This window comes from Mesoplodon mirus (assembly GCF_964341445.2).
Source record: "Mesoplodon mirus genome assembly, chromosome: 4".
Lineage (NCBI taxonomy): Eukaryota > Metazoa > Chordata > Mammalia > Artiodactyla > Ziphiidae > Mesoplodon > Mesoplodon mirus.
Genome location: NC_138979.1, coordinates 62264493 through 62287355, shown reverse-complemented (window position 1 = coordinate 62287355; position 22863 = coordinate 62264493). Strand labels below are relative to the sequence as shown.

Below are 22863 nucleotides of genomic sequence, written 5' to 3'. Positions count from 1 at the left end.
GATTTGTTCTCCTCAGTATGATCTTTGGGCTCTAATCTGTTCAGGGCTAGGCCCTTGATCATACAATTTATCTTAAAGGGCACACAATCCAGTGCCCCTAAGTAGCATTTAGAATCTGTGAAGCAATTCTGTGGAACCAACAGTTCATTTCCATTGGTTAGTGAGCAACCATTTGACCACTGTAAGGCACTGACTTATACTAATGTGATTTTAACATGAATCGATGGTATTAATACTTAACTTACCCTATTGCAAGGTAGTCAAAACAATGGAGTAAAAATTAATTCTTCAAAGGCATGTAGAACACTATTATTCTTCATAAAAACCATTCTCTGGTATTTGCTGCCATGACATTTACAATGCTCTAAACCAGTCACAGGATTTTGGATACAAATTTATTTCCTATCCAAAGCAGGTGGACACTCAGATCATGCTTCCTCCTTTGTTAGAAAACACTATAGTATTTGCCCTAGTTATGTAGAAATGAACCACAAGTCAGGGTCATACGGTAGGAATTTATTAACAAACCAACAACTTTGTTCATACCAGGAAGACCAGCAATTAGGTTATAAATGACTTGAGAGCAGGTGCAAGAACTTACAATTCTAGAGCATTTTATTAGAATGTCTACTGCCTAAGTAGACCCATAAGAGATGCTCCATGAATTCTGCTTATCATTTTACACGGCACTCCCTTTGAGAAAATGATGTGACCTGCAGAGGTGGGAGTACACACAGGGAGTCCCCCTGTGAGAAGAAGGTGGGAAATTCAATAAATAGTGATGTTTTTGGATAGGGTCCCTCAGAAAACTCAGGACAGTGTGTTTGCTCACTCCTTAGGAATCCCAACTTGGCCAGCTGATTCCAGAGAACCAGATCCTCACTGCAAAAGCCCTGATTCACAATTCTAAGAAATTGTCATTTAACATACACTGAAGTGGTTTCTAGGGCACTGCTTTGTTGTTACCCACACAGAAACCAATTTTAACCATCAGAAGGAAATCTAAAATCTAGAGAAGCAAGTTTTCATCCTAGACAGCTTTCTGGAGAATTACCTGTCTACAACAGAGAATTCATTTCTATAATCACCTTCCATATTCTCACTCTGAAAGAAACTTGAATACTCCGTGGCAAAAAGCAGGCAGCTTGAAAACTAAAAACCAAACTTTTATACAGGTGTAGTAGTGAGGAGGGATATACAGGTGCTAAATAAAACACCAAATCAGGAAATGTTATTTTGTGCACAGGAAGCCACATCATCAGCTCAGTATCGGCAAGACTGCCTTCTGGAAAGGGTTTGGAAATACGAGACTTGCTTTTTTAAACTCTCATTAAAATGCCAGGGTGGCTCTGAAATGTGAGGGAGAAGAAAAAGGCATACTTTGGGTCCTTCTTAGTAGAGTATCTGAGGTTAACAACAAAAAGACATGTTTTGAACAGAGAGGAGCCAAAAATAAGAATTAGTCATGGGAGTCTCCTGAGGTTGGAAGTCCCCTAACTAGTCTATGTAATTTTAGCAGATACTTTTGGCAAGGTTGTTTGAGAAGCAGCTATAGTAGTGAAAAGAATTTAGTGTAGTGCTCCAAATGTGCCTGCAGATCTGCCATTAACTGGCTGGGTGACCCTGGGCAACCCACTGAGTCTCTATGTAGAATCAGGATTAAATGCTTCAGACAAACAGACCCCTTTGTTCACTGCTGTACCTCTAGTGCCTAGAACAGTGCCCAACACCGTGGGTGCTGACAGAAGGAAATGAGGCTTGAATCTTCATTCTGCCACTTACAAAAGGATGACCTCAAAGAAATAACCCACCTTCTTTGCGCTTTTATTTTCTTATTTATAAAATGGGGGTGGCAACTATCTCATATGATTTGCAATTTTAAAAAGATGGCCATGAAGCATTTAGTAAACACTAAATAAGTTAGCCATAATTATCTATTATATACAAACTCTTTAAATTTATTTAAAAAAGAAAACTTTCAGGGCATTTTGGTATTGTCAAGGACACCTGTGATGTACAGCCAGTGAGCCATGATCTCCAAAATTTGCCTCCCAATCCACAGGGGTAACCCCCCAAAGCCACATTTGTACCAATGATCTTGTTCCATGGCTCTGTCTGGTTGTCTACATGTGTCTGGGACAGTTAACATGTAACACCTAGAGCTATGGCGGTGGCTGACAGGAAAAGCAGAAGTCTTTAGAACGATGTGGATGTACAGACTGCAGACAGTGCCAGTTTAGGAGTCCAAAATGGCTTTCTAGTTCCTGGATCTGATCTCATTCTGCCTTTGGGAGTCTATGAGACAGCTCTGTATCCTTATTTTTTGCCTGTTAGTACCAGTAAGCTCATTATTTGTAACTAGGATTTGTTTTCCCATTACTTTTCTTTGACCCTCACAATACTCCTATAAAAGACAATATGACATGATAGAATGAACACATGGAATTAGACAAGCACAATGCTGCCATAAACTGTTAAGTTCGAGTTAATAGTCTATACACCTTTCTTCTCATTTATAAAATAGGATAGCAAAGCCTACTTTGTTTTAGGGCTGCTTAGAAGATACAAATAACATAAGTAAGGCATCTGGCAAGAAGCACTCAACAAATTATAGCTCCTATTAGTATCCCCATTTTACAAAGGGAAAATTATGGCTGAGAAACACTGATATTCTTTCTACTACGCCAACTACACTGGGAATAAAAATAGGAAAATCCACTGTCTTTTAACATACAAGTTCATCAAAAAAATGAAAGTGACAGCAAGAAACTTGTGACTTTCAAGTGCTCTGAATTTAAGTGATTAAACAGAATTGTGCACTGACTCGAAACAGATAGCTTAATCAACAACTTGCTCAGACTCTACACTAATTTACTTCCAGATAGGGTTCTCTCCCTTGATAAGAAAATATATTGCCAGTTGACGTGAATATTCTACTGAGCTTATCAGTTCTACAGTTCTTTTAGTTTTGTGAATTTTATTTTCTCCAAGGTGGACCACTTACAAAAAAACCAACAAAAAAACAAATTGGGCGCTTTACACTATACCCGAGGCGGCACCATTCCACAAAACCCATTCAGCTAGGGCCTACAGTGTGGCCCTTTCCTGAGCTTGTAAATTCGCCCCACGTCCTACTGTCCCTTACGACTAGAGTGCTCAACTACATTCCTCTTTGAAACTATGTAAGTATCTAGATCAATGGTCTCAACCTTGCCTACAGGTCTCAGACTGCACTGCACAATCATCAGGGTTGGGGATGGGGATAGGACTTTAAAAATTATTGATGTTCAGGACACAACCCAAAGCAATTAAATCATAATTCCTATGGGGTAGAACTCAAGCATAGTGTTTTTCGGTTTGTACTTTTGAAGTTTCTCAGTGATTTCAATGTGTAAAATGGACATTAAATTAGAACACAAGTTGGAAGATGACAAGGCCCATGTGCAGTTCTTTGAGCCACATTTAAGAATATTTTACTGATCATTTCAAAATTGAGAGAATTCACGTAAAGTGTATTTCCTAGGCTCCTCTGAGAGCCCACTTAGCCCAGGGTAGTCTATTAAAATGTTTACCTAGTTCCTGTAGGCATCTGAGTTTGAGACTCTTGCTATTACTTGAAACCCCTGGATTACTGTAGTAGTAAAGTTGTGCTTTTGGCATTGTTAGAGCTGCTAGCCATCAATGTGTGACTGATTCATATACTCATTGGCTCCTACTCTGAAAATGGCCCTAAACAAGCACATCTATAGTTTAATCGTAGTCTGAAAACTGCTTTTCAAAAGAATCTCGTATTATTTTCCCCAGCCTAAATGCTATTGCTTAGAGAAACATCAACCACAGTTGCCTCCACTCCTGCAGTAGGCACCATTTGATTACTTCCAGTTGAGCATTTCCGAGTCAGCTATTTCATCTTGGGTAATTAAGTGGAGAAACAAATTCCTTAAAATGAACCAGAAATACACCAACTTTATCCCCAAAGAAACCTGAAAAAGTATGAGGGGTTCACACTTTTTCCTGTTTCTGAAGGAGCCAAGATTTCTCCCTAACACTCACTACTTATCTTCTGAAAGTCCCATAGGTCATCCAGTTCCAAGAAGAAATGCTGAGAAACAAATGGAAATGAGCTATTCTGGGCATTTTCAGTTACAAAACAACTTCTGTAACAAGTTCCAACAGACTATCCAAAATTCTTCACATTGGAAATTCATTTGAAATAACTAGACCTACAACTGCAAATTACTTGGCCCCTGTTTATCAAATCAAATGATGAACTGTTTACTGTCAACTATCACACAGTCTTCTCATGATGCCTGTCCTCATCACCAAGATGGGAAGAGCTATTCTTCTATCCATGGCTGATTTATTTGATGAGGCAAAACACAGAGCCACATTAGTTGCAAAGTCTGCAATAGCAAATTGAAGATCAGAGATAGTACATAGCATTCCTCTAACAGTAGCAGTGACAGGCATTTATAGTCTTTGATGTGGTTTAAAAGTACAACACCGTAGATAAGAACCACCTTTCTTGGTATTGAATGCTAGGTCATTCTGAGACCAGATTAAGAAAATACGATACAAAGAGGTAGTATGATGTTCATCAGATAGAAGAAAGCTTGAGTCCCAGATAGGATAAATTGTGAAATCTTGGGCAAGTTACTTAACCTTGTTGAGCCTTATTTTCTTTTATAAAACAGAGTAATTTCTACCCCACTTGCTTTAGACAATGACACAAGTTAAAGTGCTTTGAAGATACAAGTGATAAATGAACTCTCATAATTACAGACCCAAATAAGACCAAATTAAATTGTCCTAAAATCTGGACTTGGCTAGAATATCAATAACAAAGATCTCAACTTTGGGACCTTCTTTAAGACAACTCTCCCTCCATTCCTATGGGAGATATCAGCTTCTAAAAGTGAGCTAAGTGGAAGTAATGTGAAGGAGTTTTAAGCATGAGAATGACTTTTTAAATATTTTATCTTTATAAATTGACAAAGATCTACTGAGCATTTAATATCACTGTTACAACATGAATAGCAATCTAAATTCAATGTTCAAGACACAGAAATTGGAAGTCTTCGAGAAAATGCTCTGAAGGCTTCATTAACCAAGATAATTGTTGGGGATAGTCTCATTCACAGTTCCCTGAAAAGAAACTGAACCAAACCTTGACATTTCATGTTAAGTAGGAACAGTGAATAAGGCACATACTGCAGGTGACTGTTAGGCCACCGTCTTTTTTCTTTTACCTATAAAAATAAACATAAGTAACTAATGGAATAACAAAATAAAAGTTTATTTTATTAGAATTAGGAATGTTCTTTCCCTCTGGGCAACCTGAACAGTCCAGTTACAATGAAAATCTAGGAACAGTTATTTCCACAGCACAGGGTGCTCTATGCACAAAATTACAGGGTTAGGAGCATTTTATCAATTTACCGATCTGATTGTCTCACCAACCCGCCCCCTCCCATCCCCCAAGTGCTCTATACTGGGATTTGTAGCTAAAAGATTTTGTTACATCAAGTCCTTTTCTCTCTTATACTAAATTTCAGTTCCTAATCATGGTTGATCCACATTTTATACTGCAGATTCAACCATTTCAAATCAAGTCAGTCAGTCTTGGATCTGTTATATTTGTGTGTATGTATACACCTGTGTATTTAATATATTTATTTAAACACACATAAAACACATACAATCTGGGTCGCAGCAGATTACACAGAATTTAGAGTCTGATGATATTATATACTACTCAATTTTACCACTGTGGTTTGTATCCTGCGCTTTGGATCGACATTTTATTGTAAATCATTTAAAGTCCATCTACTGCTCAATGAATTGTTCAAATGAAGCATGCACTTTTCAGAAGACCTCAAGAAGACAGGGAGACCCTGGTGCTGACCATGAATAGAGCCCTCTGACAGAAAGACTTAGGTAGGTGAAACAGGGAAGCTGTCATACAATATGGCTTGCCTATCCCAGCTGGGGTCACTGAAGTTACTAACAATGAAAGCAATTAACTCAGGGAATTCTGTCAAATATGGAGACAGCTGTTAAAAGCTTGGAAGTGGAAAATGCCAATTTATCTTGATCCATACAAATTAGGGAATGCACTCACAATTGCTATACCCTCAGGTAATATGCCAACACTGAAACTAGAAAGCAGCTCTAAAAAGCACTGTTCCTCCATGGGTGGGGGCTGATATTATGAAGTGCACACATTGTTTTTGGATAATTGTTGTAAGGGGAGCATGTAAAAAGGATTTATGACACTCAAACTTAGATACTGCAGTTAACTGGTAAGGTTTTTTAAAAACACCACACATACACAAAACATTTTAATGGAACCACATATATCTAGATAGCAACTCTGGCTGCTTTTCAAAGTTACCAGGGAAAGGAACTTATTCAAGCTTTCTTTAAAAAAAAAAAATCCTTAGTTTTGATAAATGTCTTTTAAGATTGATGCAGTCATTGAAAATAAAGTCAAATGGTTGACAGGGAAAGGGGAGGAGAAGAGAATACGGAAGAAGCAGACACTGAGTTCAGATTTGCACCTAAGGTGGCAAGAGAAGGGAGAATAAAAGGTACAGGTAAAGTTGATCCTAAAGCAACAAGTGGTTTAAGGAAGCAGCATAATATATTCAGCAAACATTCACTGATTTTTGATGGGAAAAGAAGAGTTGCAAGTACATCTCATGTAACAACCTTTTCTAAAAGGAAAAGTAGGGTTGATTTAGCAAAGCCTAACTTAGGCAAAAGGCCAGAGGAAAGTGAACCTACTTCCCAATGATGTAATAAGATGTACAATGCAAGAGCAGACAAAGCTGCCTCACAAACGGTAAACACTCCCTAGGCGCAAGACATTTAGAGGAAGACAAAGAGGTCCTTCAGCCACAAGTGGTATTTAGTATTAAGACCTCAATCTAGTTGCCTAGTTCACTCTGTACTCCTGTATAAAACTGACAGATTTAGGGATGCTAATCTGTTGAAAAATACCACAGCAAGAATGGCCTAAACAGATACATAGTTAATAAAACCACCACCACCCTTTACTTTTAACATAGCTCTTAGTAGAAATTTCATAAAAATGGACATCACAGCTAAAACACATTATTAATTCTCCTATTTGCTGACAATAGAAAAGAAGCAAACAGTGGTTTCTATTTAAATGCACTAGATGGGAATATCAAGTTCTAGGGTGTTTGCCTTCAAACTGAACCCACAGCAACACACATAAGCAATTTCAGTATCTGCCATTTTTAATTCACAATCTGAAAGTAAGTGAATGGCTATTTATTTATATTTAAAGGAAAAACATTCTATCTGACACCCTAACGTAAAGAAGGGGTGAGAGAAGAGCCATAACTAAAATCTTAAAAGGCTCAAAGCAGCAATTAAGGGGAAAAATTTTTGAAATGTTTCCTCTGGATGTGACAGGAAGCCTTCAGCTATATGACACAGGCACACAAAGGCTTACGTAGATGCATGAGGCCGTGGAGAGGGATGAGGTTGGGGACTGGGTGATTCTTGAATTGCAGCAGCAAAGCTCCCTGTTGCAGCCCTTATCAGGCCATGGCATTTAGTCAGAACTTGACTTCTCTATACCCAACCAGGAGCTGGGAATTCAGGGCATGAGGCCCATGGCTAGCAACAAACATATCAAACCAGAGAGGGCAAAGTAATCTCAGGAAAGGGAAATCAAAGAGTTCTAGATAGGTCTTCCAGAGGTGCTAAACCAACACACCTTTTAGCCCAACCCTCAACCCTGGAAAGATAAAGCAAACTGAAAGAAAATGCACAGCAAAAGACATAATCTTGAAGATTTTTAAAGAATAAATATTTTTTGTAATTAAACATTATGCAAACACGTGCCACGCTTGCTTTGTCCATGCATATGCGCTATATACAATTTTGAAAAATACTGTGTTGTCCTCTTGTTTTAAAAGTCATATACAAAGTTTTTTTTGTTTTTTGTTTGTTTGTTTAACCCCTCTTTCTGCCTACCCTCTTCCCCGCCCCAAGAATTTTCTTTACAAGGAACTAATCATCATTCACTCATGACCTTGGGGTATGAGAGAGAGACACTCTGCGTGTTTGGGTGTATCCGTATGTGCAGGGGAGGAAGGGGAAGAGGTCCTTTACCAAAGTACAACAAAATGGCTGGTCTGGACATGAAAAGCAGTGTCAAAGAGCTATTTTAAATTTTAACTGTACTACACTCAGGAAAAAAGAAAATGAAAAAAAGGAGTCAGCTTTGAGAATGAAGCTACGTTACAAGTTAAAGTTGGAGGGCTTTTAGTGTGTCTGTCACACTTTTGTTGGCGGCCTAGAATACTGTTGTACAATGGTTTATCTACCTTTTTTTTTTATTACAATATAATTTACTTAAACTTTCCATTAACAAAACAGAATTCTGGTACTATAGACCAGCGGTGTCAGAATAGGCTTAGTGCCTCCTTGTTTGTATCTATTTTGTTTTGTTTGTTTTAATTGCATGAGCACTCTAGATGATAAAGTTTTCAGAGTTCATTTTATGCAGGGCCATTCTCAGTCCTCAATGTACTCCCACAGATCTTTTTCATAGCCTTCATGCACATGCTGTAACAAAACCCTTCGTCGACTCTCACAGTATCTGTAATCAAAGAGAAAAAAAAAAAACCCGTTGTCAGCCTCCAATATTAAAAAAAAAAGAGGCATTTACTTATTTTTTAAGGTTCCCTACAGTTTACCCAGACTTAGAACCAAGCACCTGTTTTTTGTTGTTGTTGTTTTTTTTTTTTTTTTTGGCTGGTCCGCATGTCTTGTGGGATTTAGTTCCTTGACCAGGGATTGAACCCGGGCCCTCAGCAGTGAGAGCTGGGCGTCCTAACTACTGGACCGCCAGGGAATTCCCCCAAGCACCTGTTTTTGTTTTAAGAGGCACATTTTCAGGTCTAGATGTAAAGACATGACTATTTCTCATTTTAAAAAGGTATTTTTTGAAGTTCCCAGTTTTGGGAAATCAATTCTAGAGCAATAAAATAAAGGCCTTAGAAATCACCTGACTCAATCCTGTCATTCTACAAGTAAGTAAACAGTTTTAGGAAGAAGTAGTTTCAGGGGTTATTTATTCACATCTGTAAAACCTTAAAGTACTAGGGGCAGCTATAGCTGGCTAAGGGAAGTGAAAATGTTACTTAGGACTAAATCTCCAAGTCTTCCAAATACCCAAAGGTTTCTACTACTATTAAAAAGATATTAGTATTTGCCAGAAAACAACTGTGGGAGAAAGAGCTCCATGTTGAGAAAGCAAACATTCTGCATCTTTCACTTAAGTGGTAACATATCTTCAAGTATCATCTATCTCTAGGACAAAGTAAATTTCTCCTTAGAAAAACTCTTTAAAAAGTTTGGGTAGGGCCTCCCTGGTGGCGCAGTGGTTGAGAGTCCGCCTGCCGATGCAGGGGATACGGGTTCGTGCCCCGATCTGGGAGGATCCCATATGCCGCGGAGCGGCTGGGCCCGTGAGCCATGGCCGCTGGGCCTGCGCATCCGGAGCCTGTGCTCCGCAACGGGAGAGGCCACAACAGTGAGAGGCCCGCATACCGCAAAAAGAAAAAAAAAAAAAAAAAAGTTTGGGTAGCTCACTTGTCAACAGCCATGATCCACAGGATCCCTAGGCTAGGGCCAGCATCATAATCTCACCCCTCATCCTAATAGCCACTTGCCCTTTTGGGGCTCCTTCTTCCTGTCAGGGCAGCAACTACATAGATAAAACTGCATGGAAGAAGCTGAATCAGCCAGTGGGATAAAAAGCTGATTTCCTCCCTATGCCTGACTAGCACTACCTGGAATCTGTTGCCCAAAGGACAGAAGCAATCTGTGAGAAACATGGCAGCTGCTCAGTTATTGAATATGCTAAACCCAAGTTTCACCATCATCTAACTTCACCACTAAGGCATACCAGACCACCGGTGGCCGACATTTTTGTTCAACAACTACTGGAGAAAACCTTACCTGTACTTATCTTGTACTTTCTGCTTTATATCCTGCAGAGAGTCTTGGGAAATATCTCGTTCAAGGTAGCCCGAGAGCACCTCTGTGGCATTCTCTAGATCTGCTTGGTTATTCTGTAAGAGGAAGAAAAATATATAGTAAATTTTGCCTTCAAAAGAAAGCTAAAAGATAAACCATCTTAGCTGCTTCCTTGATAGACTGTGGCTCAACACCAATTTTCTAATTTTCACAGGTGGTTTAACTGCACCTGTAAAGCCCTTCATCACTTTCACCCCTAACAACTTGTTTTTTCTTTTCCAGGACAATTTTTTAAACATTAAAAGAACTAAAGATTTATCCATTACCTCTGGAAGAATATTAAGGACAATCTGAAAGGACATAAGAAAAAGGTTTTGGAATCTTCCAGTTCTGAAAACTGCTATTGGCTAAAGCTTGAGGAAAAATAAGAAACCCATTATTCTTTATATCTAGCTAGATATCTACTTCTTATAAAAGAACACTGTATGGAAGATTAAAATTTTGTTATCCTTTACTACTATGGCTAGTTCTATATATTTACCCATATAAATTCCCATCTGCTAGTCACTGTTATTACCCAGCCATCTATCAACATCAATGTTGCATGCATCAATTTTTAATGAGCATCTCTACTTGAAAAACCTCTACTGCTAAAAGCCCCCCTTTTAATCATTACTTCTCCACAAAAGGCAAGCACCATATTAACTTCTAATACCATGTATTAGTTTTGCCTGAATAAAGACTTTGAAAGAACTTATGACGTGCTAGGTGTTACGTAAGCATTATGCATGGATTGTCTCACTTAAACCTCTTAACATTTATAGAAAAATTATCCCCATGCTAAAATAGAGATATAGACGAGGTTAAGTAATTTGCTTCAAGTCAACAGACCTAAAAAGTGATGAAGTCAAGATTCAAATTCAGGACTAATTCCAGAGCCTGCACACTAAATCACTAGCTGGCTAAACCACATCAATTTGAACGTAGTTTACAGCAAGAAATCTAAATTTCTTGTCTCTTCCTAATAAACATGAAACTTTTCTTTTTTAATTTTTAAAATTTTTATTCATTTTATTTATCTTTGGCTGTGTTGGGTCTTCGTTGCTGAGCACGGGGCTCTCTCCAGTTGCGGCAAGCAGGGGCCACTCCTCGCCACGGTGTGCAGGCTCCTCATGGCAGTGGCCTCCCTGGTTGCAGAGCACGGGCTCTAGGCACACGGGCTTCAGTAGTTGTGGCACGCGGGCTCTAGAGTGCAGGCTCAGTAGTTGTGGTGCACAGGCCCAGTTGCTCTGCAGCATGTGTGATCCTCCCAGACCAGGGATCAAACCCGTGTCCCCTGCACTGGCAGGCAGATTCCTATCCACTACGCCACCAGGGAAGCCCTTAACACTAAACTTTTCATCCACATTTTTGGGCAGAGAGTAAACTTTAAAACTCTATATATCTGATCTATGAAAGGCAAGTAGTCCTATGACACACAGGTGGCTTTTTTCCCCACTCAGTAACTGTTCCTACCTCAAAGATGATGGACTGGTTATTCTTTTTGAGGTAGAAAGCGAAGACGTAAGTGTACATGAGTGTGGCACGGCACTGGCAGAGGACATCAACTGCCTTCTTCAGGAACTGCACCTCAATCCAGGACATGTTGTGCTGTTGCATCTCTTCCATTTTCTGCTTCACCTGAGCGTACAGTTTGTGCTCAAAGCGTAGACTCTGCATGTGGTTCATATAGCGATTACAGTAGAACAGGTACCTCTGAAGGGCCGCCCTAGATCGCTGTCCCATTAAGAAAAATTAAGGTCACATAATTATAACAAATGTATTATATATACACAAAAGCTGATATCATATTTACTGATGAAACGGTATAGGAATTTAGGCTAAAATCGGGAACAAAGAGACATCTACTGCTACCTTTGTTATTTAATATTTTTTGCATGTCCTATAGCTGTACTTTCCAATACAGCAGCCACTAGTCACAGGTGGCTATTAAATTAAAGTAAAAAATTCAGTTCCTCAGTGTTCAACAGCCATATCACAGTCAGTGCCTACCACATGAGACAGCAGTAAAAAAGAACATTTCCATCATTACAGAATGTTCTACTGGATAGCTCTGTTCTGCAGTATGTAATAAGGTACATCAATATTTTAAAGTAGAAAACAAAAGAGAGGCAACCAGACATCATATAACACCTAATATAATGCAACAGAAACTATACAGTACCACCAGTTAAGTGTTCTGTGTTCTTTCCACACCCTTCCCCAAATCAAGTCTGAATTCAATTATCTAGAATTAACCACCAGTTTCAGGAAATTCAGGGACAGAAGAACCTATTAAATAAAACCAGGGAGCTGCAATCAGCAAATCCAGAATGTGTTAAATTCTACAAGAAAAATAACTTAGCTTCCTCAACAAACAAATGGCAAGGGAAGAAAAAAAAAACAAAAAAATGAAAGGACCTATAGATTAGAGGACCACATCCAACTTGTGCACCTGTATGGACCCTGATTTAAACCAACTATAAAAGAAAGTTTATGAGATAAGTGGGGACATTTGAACACTGGATAGTTGATGATATTAACAAAGTACTGCTTTAAGTATATAATACAGTATAATTATAAAATAATATATAATAAATATATATATAAACATAACTATGGTACTACAGTTTTATGAAGAGTCTTTTAAAGTACATGAAGTATTACAAAAATATAAATATATATATATATAAAATATCAGGTCTGAATATGTTTTATATTATTTATCATACTGCAAAAAGAATTCACATAGGTCTCTCCCATTATACTGAAAATCTCTAGAGGAGATACAGTTTTAAAACAGTAATCTTGGGGGAATTCCCTGGTGGCCCAGTAGTGGTTAGCACTCTGTTCTCACTGCCAAGGGCCCAGTTCCAATCCCTGGTCAGGGAACTAAGATCCCACAAGCCTTGAGGCCCAGCTGGCCAAAAAAATAAAAAAGTAATCTTGCTATCTCTAGCACCTAATATGCAGAAAATGATAAATGCTTGTTAAATGCAACCACCATGGAAGGGTTTCTTACCATACATACATATTTCTTTTCTTTTACTATCACCTCCTCTTCCTCTCCTCATGCCTTAAAGCCTACTAAGAGCACAGATACCACTAGGCCCTATGCTTGGTCTCTTGCTTACAAATACTATCTCTGAACCACATAACTAGCCAATCACATGATCCAGTATCATACAACATTGAAACATCTCAAAAAACCTACACAAGCCATATTATTTCAGCAGTCAGGTAGGTATTAAATCAATGCTTACACAATGGAAAATTATTCCAATTATATCTAAAAATATAATATGTAGAAAATAAGCTGCTTGGCATTTTATCTCCCCCCAAAGCACTAATATTTTTAAGCCTGTCAAATTCCCAAGATGAAATGGAAAACCTAAATCACATATTAAAATGTATGTTACAGGACTTAATGTGACCAGCATTTGATTTAATGTGACCAACAATTCTCAAACAGCTTGCATCACTAAAATACCTTTAAAATTCAACATGAAAGAAAACCCACACCAACACTGCAAATAAGACCCAATTTTAATCAAATGCCAGAATCTGGATTGAGAAATGCAATCAGTATCCTGAAAACACTTTGGAAAAACAAACAAAACAACAACCTGACTGCTTAGAACAGGGGTAGGCAAACTGGCCTGTGAGTGAAATCCAGCTGCTGCCTATTTTTTGTAAACTAAGTTAACTTGGAACACTGCCATGCCCACTCTTTTAAGTCTATGGTTGAGTCAGCATTTCAAGAGCAGGGACAGAACTGAGTAATTGTAACAGAGACTATATAGTCAGCAAAGCTGAAAATATTTACTATCTGGCAACTCACAGGTCTCGTAGATAAGAAAATTCAGGGAATTCCCTGGTGGGGGAACTAAGATCCCACAAGCCTTGAGGCCCAGCTGGCCAAAAAAAAAAAGTAAGCTTGTTATCTCTAACACCTAATATGAAAAGAAAGTCAGTCTAGTAGATAAGAAAATTCAGGGAATTCCCTGGTGGTCCAGTGATAAGGACTCTCACTGCCAGGGGCCTGGGTTCGATCCCTGGTTAGGAAACTAAGATCCTGCAAGCTGCAGAGTGCAGCCAAAAAAATAAATAAAAATAAAAATAAAAAAAAGAAAGAAAAGAAAATTCAAATGTCCACCTCTGTCATAACTGTGGCATAGTATATTAAGTCAACAACTTTCTACAACACAGGTAACATCCTTCCAAGGCACTCTAAGTACCATCTATGTTCTTTCTGTATTGTGTGCCAACCTTCTAGTACTTTTTAAGAACTATAACTCCCAGAAAACACTAGGCCTGAGTATGGAAGTAGGGGAAGTGAGGAAAGAATATGCTAGATGTGTGCAATGGTGTGCTCCATTCTGGGAGGTATGGCTCCCACTTAAATAAACAAACAAATACAGGCACTCTATGAAATTTTTCCCTGTACACCCACAGGATCAGAAGATTCTAGTTTAGTCCAAAAGAAATGAGCTAGAAAAATAATGCATTCTAGCATCTACAATCTACACATTAGCAGGGCTTAGAAGCTATATGCCCAATAATCCACCCTCCCTGTGGACCTCAGAAAGGGATTCTACCAGCACCCAAATGCAGACCAGGTAAGGCCAAGGATAACCCATATACTTTTTGTTGTCAGCAAATACCATATTCTGGCTAGATCTAACTAGATTACTCTTCATTCAGGATAAGTAAAAACTAAAAGTCTAACATGGTTATTAGGAAAAATGTAATGCAGCATAAGAAAAAAATAACAGTTCTTTATGGACTCAAAAAAAATATTATCAAAATTAGAAGAAAATTTTAGGAAAATTTATGGTCTCTCCAGCAGAATTTAAGACAATTGTGACTGCTTAAAACAAAAGCAGAAAGCCATGAGGGCTAAAATTTAAAAACAAACAAACAAACAAACCCAAAACAGAAGGAAATGCAATGACAAACTCAGCTAAATAAAATGCAACACTAGAATCGATTCCAAATGGGAGGTAGGAAAAGCATGACTGTCATTGTAGAGTTTTGTATATAAAGATTACACGGGGTGATATTTCTCAAACTGGAGTCTAAGGATGCTAGACAAAACTGGAGTAGGGGTGCCAAATAATCTGGTTTAAACAGACCATGGAATGTTTAAATATTAAAAATCTGATAATAACCTAAAGAAAACACAAACACTCCGGACCATATGAATGAACTTATGAGAATCAACATTTTCAGGTCTTACATTTGTGAAATGGCTAAAACTGGCATTAAGCAGGATTACTTTAACTGCACCAGAGTTGAGAATAATAAGTGATAAAAGAATATATTAATGATAAATTCTGATCAAATCAAATTTTGACGCACTGTAGGGGTGAATGTACAATAGGTGAGATATAGAAAACTGGTGGGAGAACAAATTATCACATGGCACTTAGTAGTATGGGTAACCCTAAATTTAAAAAACCTGGTCTGACAACAGTCTATCAACAGTAATTTAATTTCAGCAAATAACTTATCTGTCAAATTAGTTTTAACTTAAGTTCCACTGGTTTTGTGGTCTTCTTGGTTTGGTTGTATAGTTGCTTAAGAGTTTACAGCTGGTTTTATGTTTAAACATATTTAAGTCGTATTATAATAAATATAATTTAAATCAACATTGGAATTTGTGGGGGGGTTTTTTCCTCCTTTAAAAGGATAACAAATATTGTGAAAGTCTGTAATATGACTGCCTAGGTTATATAAATATATTCCTTTGTATTTATGGTAATTTAAATTATAATAAATTTTAAAGAAGCATTTAAAAAGTGAAACAATAACAAACAGGTTTTGTTTTGGATTGCATCCTGGCAAGACAAGCCATTTAAAAAGATTTCTGGGGGGCAACTGGGGAATTTCAACACAGAACGGATGAATGTAAAGAATGATTAAATTCCACGATTCTACTATTATGACAGAATTATCAGGCTGAAAGGAACTAAAAGCGTTACCGAATCTAATCCACACCTAGGGTTTGAATCCCTTCTACTACAATAGTGGGTTATTTCCCTATCCAGTAAGAGGGAAATCCCTACCTCCTGAGACAGTTCATTCCAAATCAGCTCACTGAAAATCATTAGAGCTTCTTGATGAACAATGAGATAATTAATTAATTAAAAGAAGTAAGACTGCATATAAATTGCAGCAGTGCCATTTAACAAATACTGTTCTTTAGTCTCCTTGCTGGGAAGGGGAAGTCTTGACACTGAAGACTACTGAAACCTGAAAGTGTGCTAGATTAATTTTTAAAAATGCAAACAAACTTATAAATAGGAGTACTCCTGATATGCATTTTGCATAATATCCCCTCTCTACAGGTACACAGATACCCAGTATTTACTGGAATGTCATTTCAGCAAATCTTTCAGAACTGAACACTCCAGCTAAATCATTCCCTAATCAACATAAAATGCATATTATTCCTGTTCAACTGTTTGAAAATAAATGACTTACCTCCTGTGCATCTCTTGCTGCCTTTGCATCATCCTCATTATAGCGGTTACAGTTGTACCTTAAAGTAAGTGAAGAGGATTCCATAAAGCCATAAATCAATGAAAAGGGAACAAATCACAGAATATTAGCCTGGATTTAGAGATTACCTAGAACCAATACTCTCCTTTACACAGATAAACTGAGGCACAAAAAAACAAACAAACACCCCTAGTGTTTGAATCCTTTCCATAATAGTGTGTCAGTTCTCTACTAGTAATAGGCAGTTAGTTCTCCACCTCCTGAGGCAGTCCATTCAAATCAGCTTACCGATAATCATTAGAAAACACTGTTATTCTAGAACTTCCACTTACCAACTGTAGTTTGAACTTCTAATTCAATTTTTGAAGAAAGAGATCACCTCATCTCCTAGGTTGTCTGTTATTTAGCCAAATATTCCCAGTTTTTCCAGAATTACTCACCTTCTTATCTTCACTTGTATACATCAAAGAAAACCAACAGCTGACAGACTGCTATGTAACAGGTGCTGTGCTATGTGCTTTATATGCTATTACAGTTTACAAGAATCACTGAATCTTCCTAGAGAGGTCAGCTCAGAGTGGAGATGTATAAAACTGGCACTTCCCTTGTTCCTCTGTTTTCTTTTATGGGAACCTACATTACAAGAGCAGCTGATGTTTACTGAGTGTTAACTACATACCATCCACTTACTAAGGACTTCAACTGTACTATCACATTTAATCCCCTCAAGCACCTTATGAAATATTATCCTCATCGAGCAGATGAAGAGAAGATAAGCAACATATTTAAGGTCACAAAAATAGAGCTTCAGAGATGGAAACTAAACTTATGCCCATCTGGCAACTGAGGCCCATGCTCTTAACTAGTGAGTTCATGTCTTCAGAGTCTTTTAACAGTAATCTTCTCAGAAGAATTTTGAATTTAATGTAAATCTTGTTAAACTGCATTCATTATTCCAGCTTGCCAAGTCCTTCAGGATTATAATGGTTTATATAGTCAATATCCCTCTTCGATGTTACCCCAAAATGTATACAAGATTCTTATACTAGTTCAAGAAAATCATCAGTACAACTGACCAGAAAAGCAGTATATAGTTGATGTGAATAAAAAAATGAGGACAAAGCCTTTCAGCAAACCTTTAAAGCGTTCCACTAGAAGGCACAAACCTATTATCTGTACTCCAAGAAATGGTCATTCAATTAATCCCAAACCTCCCTGTCTGTATTCACAGCCTAGGCCACAAACCTCTCAGTCCACAATGAAATACCTTGCTGAAATCTACCAAACATTCCCTAATCCATCAACCTAATAATACCATTTGATTCTGGAATTTCACATAAGAGAAAAACTAAGTTATACAGTTCATATGCAGCTTGTGGAATCAGAAATTTTGGAAATTTGGGATTACATTCTCTCTGCTCCCAATCTCTGGTACCTTTCCATTTTCCGTAAGTACTCAGAAATAACCAACAATGGCTCACTGATCTCATCTTGAAGTTTTTAAAGTAACCCAGACCACAAATCACCTGAGTCAGGAGACTTATTAATTTTCTCCCAGCCTGGGTTATAATCCTCTTTTACCAATAATTACTCTACTCAAGTTAGCCCAAAGACTGCCTCTTCTTGCCCTCTACTGGTCAACTATTAACACCTCTTCTTTCTATCTGATACATCCTTTTATACTTTCCTTTTGATATTTTTAGATACTTTTAAGCCTCAACTCATTCTGGGCTTTAATCTGCCAACATTAAGCACTTTAAGGCCAAGAAAGCAAGCAGGGTCCATCTATACTTCTAACTCAGATGACTGATAGTGCTACTTGGAATGCTTTTTTGAACATTTCTGAGGCACTTTCAGATTTAAACAAGAAAGCACAGCATGATATACCTGCAATGTTAAAGACACAGGCAACATTTCTGACACCTCTGGTCCAGGCCATTCTTCATTCTTCTGTATCCATCATTTGTTTGTACCCTTTCCATTTTTCAATACAGCTCATTGAAAATTTGAGTTGTGATAAGAGATTTCCTTACACACACACAAAGTCTCTTTAATATCTCTTCTTTCTTATTCCCTCTCCCCTTCACTAGGCTTGTTTAAATAAATTCAAGTGAATTTAGTTTCCAGGAACACTCTAATATTCCAGTTTGACCTCCTAAAACCTAGAGTACCTATACCCCAAATACCTTTCCTTGGCTCTCACGGTGGTAAAATCACTTTCTTTACTTCTATCTAAGCAATTAGTTTTTACCTGGTTCAGAATTAATTTCAGACAAATAATCCCTCTTACTATTCCTCTAATTAATGAATCTAAAAGGGAAGACTTGCCACTGTCTTAAGTTCAGATCCTCCTCATCTTGTCTTGAACTTGCAATTTCTTCCCCTCCCACCCACGCTCTACAAAGCAGTCACAATGTCCAGATAACGTATGTAAGTAAAGCACGTAAAACAGAACCTTCTCATCTGAACTACAGATCTAATCTTGTCACTCCCAGTTAAAATCCTTCTGATAATGTCCAAACTACTTTAGGTCCCAGCCTACTTTCTCTTTTCCTATTCCCCACAATTTGAATGGCCAACACCAATAGGAGACAGGCAAGTAACACAAATGAATGAAACAGGCAATTTGCATACTATAACACCGAGAAATATTTCCACTTTTACCATTTTCTCATTTTGAGAAAAATGCATCAAGGCATCCTCAATCTAACTTGTATTTTTCCCAAATTGATAAGAAACGTACTTGGAACAAACGTATGTATTGCTACCAAATGTGACTAGTGCCATCATGATATATGAAAATGCCAATAAGCTCCGGTCTTGGGAAAACAAACTGCAAAGTAAAGGCTCCATCTCGATTCCAGGTAATTTCTGCCAAACAGAAATGCAGGCCTGTTCCTATGTTTCAAAGCAAGGCTAAAAATCTAGATTGCATTGGGCAATTTTTCCAATTTTTTTTTTTTTTTTTTTGCTGTACGCGGGCCTCTCACTGTTGTGGCCTCTCCCGTTGCGGAGCACAGGCTCTGGACGCACAGGCTTAGCGGCCATGGCTCACGGGCCCAGCCGCTCCGCGGCATATGGGATCCTCCCAGACCGGGGCACGAACCCGTATCCCCTGCATCGGCAGGCGGACTCTCAACCACTGCGCCACCAGGGAGGCCCAATTTTTCCAATTTTTAAAGTTGGAACAAATTTTTTGTCTAATGGCGGTGCAGGGTAACTAAAACACAACTGTGGAAGGAGTTTTGCCAAGTCTCTTAGTTTTCAACTATTATCTAGAAAGACATATTAGACAATGCAACTCTTTTCTGGATAAGTCATGTACTTTCACATGATTCTACCATTGTTCATGCAGCTCTTTTTGCCCTGAATGTTTTTCCTACCACTTTTTAAACAAATGAACCCTTAGTCGTCCTTGAAGTTCAACTCAACTGTTACATGATCTGTGAGATAAGCCTTATTAATCCCTCTCTCTGGATATCTTGCATATACTTTTAACACTGATCACACACTGTATTCATTTATCTAGATGGTGATTTCCATGAGGTAGAAACCTTATTCATAATATGTGGCAGATATATCACATACTTATGTGAACATGTTCTTCCCTTCATTTCCCCAACCTACCAGGCAGATCCATGTGGTTCCCAAGGGCCAAGACACACCCAGCAAAACTCTGCTTTACAGTTCTGGTTACGACAGACCATGTGATTACAACCGCCATCCTTCTCAATTGTGACATGGCATTTGGGACATTCCTATGAAGAGAAACTATAAAGTTGGTGTCAATGCTACACTGAGGAGAAGCCAGTTTTAGATTTGGTTTATTTTTAAATACCACATTTATTGTGATTAATACATGTAAAGCACTCAGTGTCAAGCACTTAACAAGTCCCATTGAAAATGAGTTGTTATTATTACTGGCTATTAAGATGGTTAACAACTTAAGGATCTGTTTTAGTGGGGTTGGGAGAAAAAAACATTTTAGGTACTTTTAACCAAACACATACTAATAATAGTTTTATGGGAGGTTAAACATTTTCTCCATGTAAATATAATATATGCTTCTAGTGTCATCTAGAAATAATCATTGAGTACTTCCTGTATCCCACACACTGTTCTCAGTGTTTTATATGCATTAACTCATAATCTTTATAGTGGCCCTACTCCTATTTCCATTTGTCAGAGGAATAAACTAAGAAAATTTTAAAGAAACTAGTCCAAGGTCACACAGGTAGCAAATGGTAGAGTCAGGATACAAACCCAAGCAATGTGGCCTCAGGAATCAGGCAAGCAAGATTGGTAAATTCTTTTTGTGGCTACTGAATTTCCCAACTTTCTTGTGGTCCATTTACAATTGTGCTACAGAGATCACTTTTCTTTTTTCCAAGACTGTATCATTTTCTCGGTTGCTAATAAGCCAAAGTTATTACCCTGCAGGCATGTTTTTTTTTCCTCTTGAAAAATCTAGAAAATTAAACTTACTCATTATTTTTAATAAAACTATAAGAGGTAAAGCTTGGATTTTGTTGTACATTTTTGTATCTGACATCTGTTACTCCCATAACCGGGCGAGAGTATCACCCATTATATTACTTGCAATTCAGCTACTGTGAACAGACTACACTACCCATAAACTATAGTAATTCAATAGGTCAATACAGCAATATTTAATTATACATTTTCAATCAAATTTTTGAAGTCACTCACATAAAAAATACTACATTTTCCCAAAGAAGCAAATTCCAGGCCTAATATATCTGTTTCATTCTATATTTCTTAGCTATAATTAACTAATTAGTATTAATTTCTTAATATACCAACAATCTGCAAATCCTTTAAAAAAGCTAATAACAAAAATAAGCTTCTGAAATGTCTCAGGAGAAAAACTCCTCAGTTTCATCTCAAATGCCAAGTAGATAAACCTGTTATTACAAATTGCCATTCTTGCTTAATAATCTACCTTCTAAACAAACTCAAAACATATTCAAGCCTATATTCCCTATTTTAAACATCTTGGGGATTTAGAGTATTTGGGGATTTTTCTAGATGCAGAAAGAGGGCTACAGTTTAATCAAACTACTTAGGGAAAATATAACTGCCCTATTCTAAATACTAGTTTGAAAGCAGATTCTGGGATTTCAATGAACATTTCTGGTGGGGAAATCTTCAATTTTTGAAAAAGAATGCTTGGCTACCAGGAAAGTTTTAAAAAATAACAAAAGCAACCACTTCCTGACATTATAGTTAGGTTTTTTTGAGTGCCATAAGGTATGTTTATCATGATGGTTTTAGAGAGTACAGAAATATCAACTTCAAAACTACATTCCTCAAAGATGTGGGCATTTGTTTTATGCCACAGGACTCACTGTTTTACTGCTAATGCTTTCTGGGAGATAGAAATGTATACATATATTTTAATCTTTTTGGGTAGAGCAGGGTACTAATGGTATAAAATCATGTGCTGGACTTCATCATTTAAGCACTCATTCTTATCACTATCCTGAGATTGAGTGGTGGAAGAGTGCAAAGCTGTAACTAACTCTGGTCAAACAACTCAATATTCTTTAAAACATCATCTTCATATGTGAAAGACAATAATTAAAATGAATAGCTCATGAATAACCCTATTATCCATCACTCAAGTCACTTCCTATACGAATAGGATGTAAGATTGAATGTTTACACAATTTTCTACTAAGAAATTAGCTGGGTACACAGTTCAGATTCAAATGCTTACTTATTACTTAGTGATAGAAAAGACGGGTGCTCAAGATTATCTGCATTTGTAAGACATTCATCTAGGGTTAAAGAAGTGGTTCATGGCATGAAGATACTGAATTTTGAAACTAGTATCATGACCAATGTTATTCAAAAAATAAAACCCAAAAAACCAAGGATACTCATATTACCCCAAAGCTTCTATTTCTCAGGATTCAAGTCTCTTAATAAATCATATTTTGGAAGTTTAACATGTTAAAAATGTTAAACTTGTTAAGCCCAATTCAGTTACATAATAATAAGTTACTCAGTTATTCTGACTGAACTGCCCTAAAGAATGACTCCTTAGAAGTTAAACCCTGGGGATTTTAAAAGGCAGAAATACAGCCTAGTCAAAAAAAAAAAAAAGCTAGGTGGAAAAATACTCTATAATACATTTGCATACTAAAAGGCAGCCGAGAACAGTATGAAAAGATATTATCAAACCCCAGGGTAGAAAAATTATCAACTACGGCTTTTCTGATAGAAGAAAACTTCTACAGCAGAGTACCGTGCATATTGCACTATAGTAATCAATAA

The 22863-nt window shown here is 37.5% G+C and overlaps 1 protein-coding gene across 1 annotated transcript in view; it reads right to left on the bottom strand.

The window, feature by feature from the left end:
- Window positions 1–5280: 5280 nt before the first annotated feature.
- The window catches only part of ARIH1 (ariadne RBR E3 ubiquitin protein ligase 1), a 122422-nt gene continuing 104839 nt past the window's right edge, over window positions 5281–22863 (bottom strand). The window contains exons 10-14 of the mRNA XM_082618073.1: window positions 20191–20321; window positions 16546–16603; window positions 11536–11796; window positions 10003–10115; window positions 5281–8638 (exon numbers count right to left, since the gene is read on the bottom strand). Of these exons, the coding sequence (XP_082474199.1) occupies window positions 8554–8638; window positions 10003–10115; window positions 11536–11796; window positions 16546–16603; window positions 20191–20321 (648 nt within the window). The 3' untranslated portion in view covers window positions 5281–8553. The remainder of the gene's footprint in view (window positions 8639–10002; window positions 10116–11535; window positions 11797–16545; window positions 16604–20190; window positions 20322–22863) is intronic.